This window comes from Microcebus murinus, chromosome 4 (assembly GCF_040939455.1).
Source record: "Microcebus murinus isolate Inina chromosome 4, M.murinus_Inina_mat1.0, whole genome shotgun sequence".
Classification (NCBI taxonomy): Eukaryota; Metazoa; Chordata; class Mammalia; order Primates; family Cheirogaleidae; genus Microcebus; species Microcebus murinus.
Window position 1 is genome coordinate 31,883,561 of NC_134107.1, and position 13,369 is coordinate 31,896,929.

Here is a 13,369-nt window from a genome sequence, read left to right on the forward strand (position 1 = left end):
GGGGTTGTAAAAAATGAAGCAACCATAGCTGTGAAGTTGAGGTACTAAGTATGGTAGAGAAACCATTTCAGAGGTCCTAAATAAGACTCGCTAAAATAGACTACAATTTGGAGTCACAGTGTTTTAGAACTGAAGGGAATTGTCATGATTATCTCTTTCCTTCATCTCACATGGGTGGAAAATGGAGCCCAGAGAGAAAGTGACTTTCCCAACATCATGGGTCATCAATATCCAGGTAGGACTGGATTCTAGGTCTCCCAGTTTCCTAGCAGGCAGAAGCCCCTGCTGGTCCTAGTCAAAACAACGGCCAGCCTGGTGTTGAAGTTCAACCTTTTCAGCAAGCTTGACCATGAAGTCTCAGATTAGCCAGTGCACTCTAGAGAAGTCATGAAGTGACAGATGCCGGCCTCAAAGACCTCAGCAAACCCAGCACTGGCAAAAAATAGAAGCACTCCTGATCCACTATAGGCTTGTATTTCCAAAAACTTTAATACCTCTTCTGCCAAAAATTATACAATTACCAGTTATCATGACAAAAAGCCAATACAAATGTATAAAAAGAAATAAACAAATCACTTTTCTTCATTCCTTTTTATTTTCCTCAATTACCTTTTCTATGATTTTTCCCTCTCCATCCCCAGGGGAATCATGGTGAACAGCTATCTTTTTCTATCTTCCACACTTTTTCCAGGCTTTTACAATCACATCATATCTCACATATACACAGTGAGAAGATAACATTGTTTCTTTCCCCTCAAAATAGAATTATACTGAATTTAGAAGTTTACACTTTGAAAAAAACAAAGACAATTTTTTAAAATACCTTTTTGGAAAAAGAAGTCCTACATATCTAATTTTTTTCTATTGCATACTTATTATATAAAATACTATAACTTACTCTTGGGATACCCAATAGATCAATTCCTACATATTTAAAATTAATGAAAAAATTTCCGTGTGGTTTTACAGACTCCCCACTCCTCGACCACAGTTAGATCCATACAACATATCCTTCCCATAGGACAAAGCAGGTACCGAATATATCTTTGCATGCTAACATCCTTAGCTCATTATAGATAAGACTTAAAATGACATATTTAATTTCTAGAAAATTCATTTTCCGTCACAATTGCTAATAATATAAAGCAGGCTCTAAAAATAGATTGCTTGAATTAAAAGAATTCCAGCTGTAAAAGAAAGCACATTATTGAAAGCAATAAGGCTGCATAGTTAATAGTCCCATAGATGTCTAGAACTGATTATGCATGGAAAAAAATTCTAGTGCCTTAAAAACAATCCCCCACTGTTACCACCAGACCTAGACTTCACTCTATCTCTACAGGCATTTTACTTGGAAAATTCTACCCAAGCTGCAATGCTCAACTCAGTTGTCACATTCTCTGAGAAGCTTTCCTTTTCTGACCCGCCCACCACTAAATTAATCACTTCCACCTTTGTGCTCTCCTGACACTCTACTGAGAATGATATGATCCCGGTTAATCCCACTGTGAATGTCAAGTTTCTCTTGTCTGCTGAACTGTCAGCAAAATGTGTGAATGTTCCATGAGTCCCTGTTCCTTTGAGCACTCACACACACACACACACACACACACAGAGAGAGAGAGAGAGAGAGAGAGAGAGAGAGATTGAACATATCTGGCAATTCTGCTATTTTCTAACCCCAATATCTTCCATTCTGCCTTTACCTTAATTTATTTGTATCTTGCTTCACCTAAGTGTATTTGTTCTTTTCTAACTTGAGTAGAATTCTTTGTATATTTATTTTTCTTTCTGGCTTAATATAGAAAATATTTAAGGTTTTAAATTTGCTTCTAGATGCAGTTTTGGCAGAAAAATAAAAAATCTGATTATATGCCATTTTGATTGTCATTAATGTCAACTCATTTTGTAATATCAGTTTTAATTTCTTCTTTGACCAAAGAGTTTTTAAGAGGATACTTTTACTTGTTTATTTTTTAGGTCAAATGGTTGGGCTTTGGGGATTACACATTTATTATTCATTTCTGGTTTTACTATATTTGGGTCAAAGAATGTGGTCTGTATGATTATACTTCTACATCTGGAACTCAATGTTTTATCTGTAGTTCTTTCGGAACCAATTAGAAATATGTGGCAAACCAAAAAAGTTTTGACCCAGCATTTTCATACCTAAAATATATGCAATGAGCATAACTGAAACAATGAATAAAAATAAATGTATATTTATTATGGTCCTATTTTACTTCAATAAAAATTGAGAAATTTCTAAATATCTCACAATAAGACTGACAAAAAAAATACAATGGACGCATTCATATTAAGGAAGACTCGTACAGTCATTAATAATGACAGTGTAGATGAACATCTCCTAAGAAGTGAAAGGGTTCACAATTTGTTTTAAAATACAAATTATATAACAACATAAGAATACAATAAAAACTTATACACTTATGTGTCTAAGGAAAATACACAACTAAGATGTCACGGCATTTGGGGACAATATGGTTTTTTTTTTCTTTGTATATTGCCCTGAATTTCTCGTGTAATAAAAAGAAGTGTTTGTTGAAGAAATTAAGGTTTCCAGAAGGCTTAAACTGCCAAGTTAAAGAGGTGTGATAATATCCTGTGATTAACAAAGTGCTGTAGCAGATTATTTTCTAAGCAAGGGACTGACATGATGAAAGCATTGCTTTAGGAAGATTAATATGGTAGACATGTGGGGTTTTTTGGTTTAAATAAACAAATGTGAGCCTGGATTTGAAGGACAGTAATTAGGAAGCTATTCTGATAGCCTGAAAGAAAGAAAATAAGAGAAATGGGGGCTAACAGAAAGGTTCAAGGTACATTTATTACAAGGGAAGACTTGATGGCATCGTAAGACATACAAATTGGGTTAATCAATGATTAGTCAACTTTTTCTCAAATCCTGTTTTAAAAACCGAATGACATGAGGAGTAGGGTACTATCAGAACTATCCAAAGTCAGTGTCCACGTTCATCGGGGTGTCCTCAAGCAGGGTTAGGAGAACTCTCCATCCATTCACTGAAGTCAAAACAAGCAAAAGCAGAGGCGGATATTGTTGCCCCATGTGTCAATTAATGATCTTTTGTCTCTTAGCTTGGACTTGGAGCTGAAAACTACATTTCCCTGAGGCTCTTGCAAGCTGAGGCTGTTAGATACCACCAATCGGAGGTGCTCACAGAAAGGCAGGAGGAGAGGGAGATTCCCTTGCTGTTTTCCAGCTTCTTCAGGCCAGAGAGCTTCAGGTGCTCTTATCCCAGCCCTGGGATGCTCTTTCAGGATCCAAAGCACTAGGTGTGAGGTTGCCCCACATCAAAGCTCCAAGTACCAAACGAGAGGCACCTCCTTCTGATAGGGTTGCCAGGGTCGTCTGTATATAGGGCATGTCCTGTATTTACTGATTGTGTCCTGTATCCTGTGCTGCCTTGTACTCAGCTTTTTCAATAAATTACAAAGTATTGCCAGTTAGAGCTATTTTCCTGCCACAGTAATCAAAGCTTAAGTCACCTAAATGCCACATAGCTGTAAATCATACCCCCACAAATAAGCCTACGGGCAATCCTGTATAGTCTCTCCTGCAGGTTTGGCTGACTGAGGGGAGGTCAAAAGGGGGGGTTGAGAATTAAAGTACTGATTTTTCACATTCAAGAGAGGGAATGATGGTTCTTTGGTCAAAATCCCAAGTCATGAACAAGTAACCGCCTTAATTAGAGATAACTTACGCCCCGAAGATCAACCAGTTGATGTCAGCCTGGCTCCACAACAACCACACTTCTGTGAGTTAGCAAATCACTGACAGCCAATCAGTGACGCCCCACACATATTCAGTGTGCCGGCTCATAATGCTACTGTTCAGCGTGTTTTCTCATTAATGAGTGTTCAGTGGGCAAAAGAGTAAGTTGGATGTGACCACTGTGTAAACGATTACAATGTAAATGAAACATAGCAAATGCAAGGAATTTTATAAGCAAATTCTCCCAAACTAGAAAATGTTAAGGAAAGCCAAATCATTAGGGAAGTATAACTAAAGAAAGAGGTAGGTAAGTTATGTGCTTATTATTTCAGATAAAAATGAATACATTTTTAGTATAAGTATGCTTTATTTGATGTCTTTATTGCAATGTATATATGCATAGGAAATGAGAAATAATTCAAACTTAATTGGTTTCCTGGTTGCTGTTTTCCAGTTTTAGTTTAGCTTTTTTTTTTTCTTATTTGTTTTTTGTTGTTCTTGGCAATGGTGATGGTAGGGGTGTGTATGCACATACTAAATCTGGCAACTCTACAGGCGAGGCTCTGAGCATCTGCCATGCATTATCTGCTCTGAGATACAAGCACCCGCTGTGAGGTGCCCGCTCAGAGATCTCAACACCAACTTTGTGGGACCACTTCTCAGACATCAGAGTATTAGGCCTTCAAAGAGCCCATCAGAGCACCAGCCAGTGGCGGCCCCTCTTTCTAGCTCTGAGTTTCTATAACCAAAGATCTTTTCCCTTTTGTTTCCAGAGCCCTAAGGTGGCAGCTGTTTCTGGCAGTCTGTCTTTGTCCCCTTGGGCTATAATAACAATAGCCCAAGGGGACAAACAATATTACAATAACAATAACAAAATGTCATAGACTGGTTCATTTATAAACAACAGAAATTTAATTCTCACAGTCCTGGAGGCTGGGAAGTCCAAGATCAAGGTGGCAGCAGATTTGGTAGCTGGTGAGGTCCTGCTTTCTAGTTCACAAACAGCGCCTTCTCGCTTTACCCTGACATGGCGGGAGGGGCGAGACAGCTCTCTGGGGTCCCTTACATAAGGGCACTAATCCCATTAATGGCCTCATCATATGTCAAAGGCCCCACCTTTTAATACCATCACCTTGGGGATTTTAGGATTTCGACATACGAATTTTGGGAGGACACATTAAGACCACAGCACAATCCTAATTTCTAAATTATCTCAGAATTCATCCCTTGCTCTTTCAACCTTCCCACATATGTCTCAAAATTCCCTGTATTAAACCTCTTTTGAAATATCTAGCATGGTTTCTGTTCCCCTGAAGTAATGTGACACACTCCTCAACTATATGTTATTCCAGAAAAAGAGGGTGGGTGAGAGAGTCCTCTTCCTGCTTATATTTTCCCCTGCTTGCTCCTTGCTTCTGGGTGCCTTGCTGCTGCCAGGGCAGAGTGCAGTATGGTGCTGTGTAACTGATAAGCAGATGAAGACAGCTAAACCTGCTAGGCTTATAGAGGTCATCAGGTCACCAATGGACAGACCAGCAGAGTTGGCCAAGAGCAGAAGCTCTTTCAGTAGCAGTGGCTACTATGTGTGCTGAAGGAATTCCTGGTTGGGTATTCCTGTTCTTTTGGGTGGTCCTATTAATATGGTGGGTCACAGCATAGATTCAATAGGCTACTATAGGTACACATGATGCCCATTATGCTTGATGGTCTTTTTAGTTAGCTCTTTTTCCTCTAGATTTTGTTGCTTCATAACCTTTTCCATAGAGGGACTCCCATATGGATGTGTCTTTATTAATTCAGTCTTTTGGTGACCCAATGGCTTGACCAAATAGTTAGGCTATTAGTGATATATCTGAGTGTGATGGTCATGGCCATATGCCACTCAGATCTCCTGCTGCAGGTAGCATAGTATACGGAAAACGCCAGTTTCTGCCCACCATGCTGTTGCATCAAAGCCATACTTCCCCTGGGCTGCTGTCAGCCAATGACTGAGCATGTCAGGGTATTGGTGCAGGCCAATCCTGTGGGTCTCTGGACTTCTCTAATGGGAAGCTTTGGCTTGAGGACTTTCCACCAGCCTGGCTTAGACATACTCAGAGCTGCAGTCCAGCCTGAGACACTTCCTGCCTGACACTTCCTCTCCTTGGTCTTCTCTTTTCCAGGTGTCAGGCCTGCAGCATGGTCAGAAGGCTCTCCTTGCCTATTTCTGCTCTTTCCCTTTTGTCCCTCACAAGCCTTTCCTGTCTTTTCACCCTCACCCCCGTACATCTCTCAGGAATCTAATCCTATCTTGGCATTTGTTACTTGGAGGATTCTAACTGACATACTGTGTAAAGCTTTATTTCCATCAATCTTGGAGCAGTATGTTCTACTGCCAAGAATAGCACCTGAAGTTTAATTATCCAGCATGTCAAGTGTTGTGGGCCTCAGCAATTTATGGCAGTGGAATTTGCCCATCTCAGAAGCTATTTCACTGGTGAAGCATGCATCTTGTCAGATGCAAGTCTTGTCAAAGAGGCCCTGGCGAGCCAATAGCTTAGGTTTAACAGTAGGTGGAGCTCTCCATGTCCAATGGGTGGGCAGCCATCTGTTCCTGAAGTTGGCTAAGGTATCGGGGACCAGGCTTGGGCTTGGGCCTTGGTTGGAGGTGCCATTTCCATATCACTACAGAACTTTCTGGGTATTTCAGTTTGGACAGGACCCAAAGCAAGGTGAGAATTTCAGGTGGCAGAGTCTTCGCTTTTCCTTTCAGTGACATTCTCTTTTTCCAGAAACAGAAGGAAGTCCTTGAGGGCTTAGCTGACAAGAAAGTAGAGTCTCATTTCCAAAGGCTCCATTCTGCTGTGACATTGATCGCTGATACCTGTAATTCCATGGGTGTGAAGGAGATAGGAAGCACTAGGAGAAGGTCTGCTTTACAGGTGACTGGGATGTTTTCAAAGCTTCCATAGGTATCCCCTCCTCAAATGTAGTTGTTTAACTGGTCTATAAAGCCTGTAGTATAAAGAATGTTGGTTCCAAAACAGGCCAATCAGAGGTTGGGCCTCCATCCTTACAGCTAGCAATGACCATAGGATTAGAACTGTGATACCAGATTACAGAATGTTTTTTGGGGCCATGGTGCAAAAAGTCTCCAAGAAAGCCACGTGGGTAGCAGAATTGATTTTTTCTTCCTTGGAAGCCCATCCATTTTTGGTCTACTTTTCCAGGATGGGGTGTGATGGAATGCACATTGTATTATTGGTGGTGAGGTAATCAAAAGGGTGGAATATTTGGCCCAACCAGCTGTTTTAATTGTCTTAGTGCTTATTCAACTCTTGGTCATGTACAGTGTACTACTGGGAAATTTGTTACAGCACTGCTTGCCTTGGTAGATAAAGGCAAATGATATCAGTCAGAGTCCTCCCCAAAAAACAGACAAAACAAGGATGGGCACGGTGGCTCAAGTCTGTAATCCTAGCACTTTGGGAGGCCAAGGTGGAGCTCAGGAGTTCAAGACCAGCCTGGGCAAGAGTGAGGCCTCATCTCTACTAAAAATAGCAAAATTAGCCGGGCATGGTGGTACACATCTGTAGTCCCAGATACTTAGAAGACTGAGGCAGGAGGATGGTTTGAACTCAGGAGCCGTTGCAGTGAGCTACGATGACACCACTGCACTTTAGCCAGGGAGATGGGGCAAGACTTTGTCTCCAAAAACAAAAACAAAAAGCCAGACAAAACAATCAAAGGCACGTAACAAAAAAGAATTAAATGAGAAGATTACCAACTGAGGTATAAGCTGGACAAAGGAATCAATAAGGGGTAGCGAGGTGCTCAGGGATTAGTACCAGAGGGGAGCTGTTACCAACCCGGAAACAGCAGTGGGAAGGACCAGTGTTATCAGAGCCAGGTGGACCAAAGGTAGGGAAGAGGGCACCAACAGGAGCTTCCTCCACAGAGGAACATGGCCTCAACCCAAACCCCAGCAGATGGAGATTAAATACCAGAATTTCTCTTTCCTCTCCCCTTCCCCAACCTCCTACTGATGCTTTCCAGTGGCTGAACCCAACTGGAAGCCAGATAACAAGGGAGCCCAAGTGAAGAAGTTCACAGAGCTCAGCCTCCTGGGGCGTAGAGAAGGGTAGGGAAGGTATAAAGTATTTAAAAAAAAAACAGCATTAGCCCACCCAAGCCTGCATACCAAGTGTCACTGGTTGCACAATTATAGTTCAGCCACTCTTACCATATCAGAGACATCACAAGAATAGCAGTGACCACTTACCTGTTTAAGCCGTAATGAGACACAGTAAGACTCCAGACACTCCTGTCTTCCCCATCCCCCAGGGCTACTGAACTGGTGGGTGGTGGGGTTCAGCACCCTGGCCTATATTCCATCTTGGGTAATAATACTGCATTTTCTGTCTGCTTTGTAGGAGACATTTCAATGATGCAATCTTGGCAGGCTTCTGGATTACAGCCCCTCTATATTAGAAGCCACCAATAGAGGACATTTTAAATGTATCCAACCAGCAGTTCCACTCTCCATGCACCCAGAAGGTTCATATCAATTATACAGGATGCTAGGTAACAAGAAGCATGTCACAGTAAAAAAAAAAAAAAAAAAAAACCAGACATTTGTTTGGCAAATTCAGAGATATTTAAAGTCTCTCTTAAGGAAAGAACAGGAAACCAAGTCCCAGGACTTAGTATATATAGTTGCTGGAACTGTACCTATAAATCTCTGTCCCAGGGTTCTCATTAGCCATGGGTTTGTCTGTGGTTTTGCTCCACAGGAGCAGCTAAATCCACTCCAGATTTTGGCATCAGCCCATCAGCTTGGCAGCCTTTCTGAGCAGCAGTGGCAGCCCCTAATCTCCACTCATCCCTGCAATTTTATCCTTCTCCCTGCTTTCAGCCACAAAGCATAAGCATATTCCTAAATTTTCCTAGGCTCTGCAGAGGCGGGTCTCCTTTTCATCAATCACAGGCAGCATTTCAGCCTCAGGCCAGGCTGACGCACTTGTTTGGGGGAGTTAGTGTCCTGCAGTCCCATGGTCCTCCCACCCCCCCATCTCCTGGGCTCCCAAAGGCAAAGGCCACCTCAGCACAACCAGAAGAGCTGACACCAGGACTTGCATGACAAGGCCCCTAGGACAAAGTGTTTTGGACCCTGGAGAGGCCCAGATAGACAAGGATGGTTCCAAGAACATTTAGCACCTAGACAAAGTGGGGTATAACCTTCATGCATGCAGCTGCCATTCAAGGGCCAAGGGCACGCATCCACCACCAACACATGGTCTAAATACAAACTGGGTTGGGGAAGTATGAGCAGAGAAGGAGGAGTGTGTACACAACCCCCTCTCCCCATCCCATCACCCATCCCAACTCCCAGCTCCCTTGTCCTGCTGAGAGGTATGCCTAGGTTGAGCAGAGTGAGACTAGACACATCTCAAGGAGAGTTCAATAGAGAAGGACCCTAAGCTATGCTGTTGAACATAAGGTGGGTGGCACAGGGGACACACCTAGGCTGCCATTTAGCAGGGGCCTCTAGAGCATCCAATGTCTGCCCATTCTGTCTCCAAGCTAACTCAGATCTGCTGAGCCAGCTAGTTGCTAAACCATGAAAACAGTGAAGAAAGTAAAGGTACAGGGCCATTTGGATCTATCCCCAACCACAGTTAGGGAGTTGCATCTCACCTCCTAAAGAGCAGGCACAGCACCCTGTTCCTCTCATCTCTCAGAGTCCTGAGCCCAGATGCTTACACTTGATATGAATTAACATCTGAGGGACTGACCTAATGGGAACCTCAAAAACCAATGAAGCTACAATGTGATTACCAAGAGATAGTATGTTGTATGTTAAAAACCACTTGTCATAGACAAGGTGACACTGGGGTTCTAAAGGGAACGTGTACATATATTTATTTTTCAAACATTGTCCATCTCTACTTCTGAGAAAAGGAAAAAGCCTTTTTAAAAAACGTTCCACATAGGAACTCTTCTTTTAGAACTTTGTGCTTTCTGGTCTACCATAGGAATTATGATGGCAAGCAAGTAATATTTTAGTGAAATTCTTCCACGATCTTCAGGGACCAGCTTCCAAAACAATTAGCAGACTTGGATGGACTGTTTCTCCCACCCAGGCCCACAGGTCTGGAGCCCTCACCCTCAGGGTGAGGCTAAAGCCCAGGGGATCTAAATAACCATGTCCTGGGCTGTCTTGTCCTACTTCTTCTCTTTCCAGCTGTTATTGGGGGTTATGTGGGAGGCAATAGGAAGTCACAGCCCAGGAAAGGGCTCTCCTGGATCCTGCTGCCTACATTGCTCCCCCAACCTCTTCCACCTACCCTGTTGGGGAGAAAACTAGAGGCTGATTTGAGGCCACCTCCCCAGCGTGGCAGGGCTAATGCATCAGGGGCTAGAAACCAGATGGCACTTTCCAAAGCAGGAAGTGGCAGAGGTCAGCAGCCTGGAGAAGAGGATGTGAGAGAGCATGGTAGAAGCTCTAAGCCCAGCCACATAGGAGAAGCAAATCTTCCACTTGAGTGCCCCTTCTGGCATTCTGGGGGAAACTTTTTACCATTTAAATGTTAAACCATTAAACATGTATTTAGAGGTGCACATTTTTTTTCCCTTTTGCATAAGCCTCCAACATGGCTTACATGGCACTGTGGGATCCTGTTTTTATTTAAGATTTTGGTATTTTGTTTATCATAAATCTTTTTTGCATAGATGTATTGTTAAGGATAGTACATTAAAATGTTATTGCTTTTGGTTGCTGAGTTTTTTGGCATCTTTTTCAATTTTGTGCCCCAAGCGAGTGACTCCCTCACCTCACCTTAGTCCTGGCCTGACAGTAGGGTAACTTCGTACTTTTGGTCTTCTGCATCAGGTGATAGCTGGACCAAGCCCAAGTACAAGAGGATAGCAGAAGCAAATGCAGTGTACCTGAAACTCCCATCAGCTATTGGATTTAAAACAAGTGGCCCATTTGAGGGAAAAATAGAGATAAACATAAATTAGGATCCAATGTCTTTATAAGCATTTATATATAAGTAGGCATGGTTCCCTTGTAAACAGAAATGATTGTTCTGTCTTCATTCATCTGTTCAACCTGATTTTAAACTTTCTACTTGTTGATTACTATTCTAGGCCCTGAAATTGAAGGATGAGTATGACTAAGAGTTTATAGTTTGATCAGAGAGAGAACAACGTCTCAGAATCTAATTCAATAAATGCTCTAAGTATGTAAATAAACAATTTGGAAGTACAGAGATGTAGGCAGAGGGTTTTTTGTTTTGTTTTGTTTTGTTTTGCTGAGTGGGTGGTAGGAGTTAGAAATATTTAAAAAACCATAAATAGAAAGCATTAATGGTACGGTGAATTGGGGAAACGGACTTTTGGCAGGAGGAGGGAGGAAGAACATCAATTCTACTCTTCCAAATAGTAGAAACATTCTTCCAAATAGAAGAAACTTTCTCCAGGATGGAAAACTTAGTGATTTATGCATGTAGAAGCTTGGGAAATTAACATTTATCATGTAGCCAGACACTTTATACAAACAAAGAGTTATTACCATCCTTAATCTACCATAGGAGGGGCGGATTTTAGAGATGAGGAATAGGCTCATGGAATTTAGGTATAGTTAACTAATCCAACATCTCAGTACTAGTAAAATAAGTAACAAGTGTGTGAAGTCTAGGTCTGTCTGGATGCCCCAAATCCCCTTATGCCACACTGCCTCAGGAAAAGCAATGGAGAAGAAGAAATCAGGCAAGAGATATATTTCTTAGCTCACAACCCACTAGATTAAATACCTAATTCTCCCACTCCCATTCTCATACCACCTTGGCACAGCTGAAGAGTGGCCATCTTCAAGCCCCCATCAGTTACACCCTCTAGGAGTCTCAGTTCATCTCTTCACACTCAGGGTGCCTCATTATCCGAAATCTATACCTTGGCCAAAATAAAATTTAAAACTTGAAAAAAATCGTTTTACTATACAGCTTCCATCGCGCTAATAGGCTGAAAAATAGCCATGATGACCAAATTAGGTGAGAGCTGCTGACACTCAGACTCAGTCCATGTGCACATTCCATTTGAGGGGTAGGGGCATAAAGTTGTACCTTCGACGATCATTTTCCCAGCGCCGGAGAAGAGCCCCCCGCTGGTGCCTCTCACTGCCCCTGCCCGTGCGAGCGGACAAGGCTCGGAGCAGCCCGCTGCGCGCGAGAGACCCGCGAGCCGAGCCGAGGGAGCCTGAGGTGGGGAAACGAAGGGTTCCCGGGCTGGAAAACGAAGAGGAGCGGTGGGTTTGGGGGCCAACGGCGTACCGGCGTTCGTGTTAGATGTGGGGCGAGGCTTCGAGGATAACGGATGTAAAGTTTCTCAGGGAGCTGGGGACACTGAGAAAGAGAGTTGGGAACAAAGACTGACGGGGGTCCAGGCCACTGAGGCATAGGAACCAGAGAACGAGGAGAGAGCGGGGGAGGACTAAGCCGAGCGCCAGAGGGCGGGCAGAGCTCTGCTCCCGGCCGGCGGGTGGGGGGCGGAGCCTTCGCCCTGGGGGCGGGGCCGGCCCGGCGGTTACATAACAAACCTGTGCGAGCGGCTGGGGAGCGTCCCGGGCGGCGGCGGGGGCGGGGTCTGGGCGGGGCCGGGGCGGGGCCGGACCTGCACTCGGGCCAGGCAAGATGGCGGCCATGGAGACCGAGTCGACTCCGCTGACCCTAGGGTCTCTGCCCACCGATCCACTGCTCCTCATCTTATCCTTCCTGGACTACCGGGACCTAATCAAGTAATGGGACGACGCGTACGGCAGGGATGGGGACATGGGGAATGGAGGCGGTGAGGAAGGAGGGGAGGAGGCCGGTGCCGCCAGCAGGACGCGGGCTCCCACGGCACCAGAAGGTGACGCCAGGGCCGCCGTTATCCTGCAGAGCCAGCCGGGGCCTGGGGCGAGACGCGGGCAGAAACGGCCCCGCCCTGAGGTCTTCCTCCCGTCCCGGGCCCCGGCCTGAGGAGCGACGAGAGCCCTGACTCTCAGGCCACGGCGAGGCCCAGCGGCAGGGGACGGAGGTAGCGGCCCCCCAGTGGCGCCCACCCGCGCCCCGCGGAACCCCGCTGGCCCCGACGGTCCCCGTCCGGCCTGGCCGCTGTGGAAAAGCCCCTGTCCGGGGCGCGCGCTATTCTCTGTTGGGCCCCGGGCCTGCGGAGTCTGGCGCCGGCGTGGGCAGGCTGGGCGAGTGAGAGAAAGGGGCAGGCAACCCCCCAACCCTTCGGTGCGATTTCCCGGGCACCGTCATCGCTGACAGGCCTCCCTTTCGGACTTCAGTGCCTGAGAATTGTTTTGCCCTCAACCGCCTTCCTTACGGTTTGTGTTGCACTTTGTGTTTTGGTACTGACTTCCGGTGATGCGATACAGGTGACTGTCTTCCCTCCTGTGCACCTTAGATTTCCCACATTTCTAGCATCTGTTCCAAAAATAAACACCGAGTGTTGATAAGGGTGCTTAAATGCCCAATTCGTTCAGGGCTTGGGACTGTCGGATGGAGGAAGAAATGGCGCTGCCAGCCCGCCCCTTGAGGTGTCAGGATTGTTTACACCCTTGACAGCTGGTGGCATGGCTCTGAGTTT

The 13,369-nt window shown here is 44.7% G+C and overlaps 1 protein-coding gene across 3 annotated transcripts in view; it reads left to right on the forward strand.

Annotated features, from left to right (window-relative positions):
- The first annotated feature begins 12,387 nt into the window (after window positions 1-12,387).
- The window catches only part of FBXO3 (F-box protein 3), a 35,717-nt gene continuing 34,735 nt past the window's right edge, over window positions 12,388-13,369 (forward strand). For 2 of the 3 annotated variants that reach the window (XM_012739883.2, XM_020286523.2), the window contains exon 1: window positions 12,388-12,530. In XM_012739883.2, coding sequence (XP_012595337.1) covers window positions 12,427-12,530 — 104 coding nt within the window. In that variant the 5' untranslated portion in view covers window positions 12,388-12,426. Of the gene's footprint in view, window positions 12,531-12,841; window positions 13,158-13,369 lie in introns of those variants that run through there. The other variant, XM_076002041.1, reaches the window with a different exon arrangement.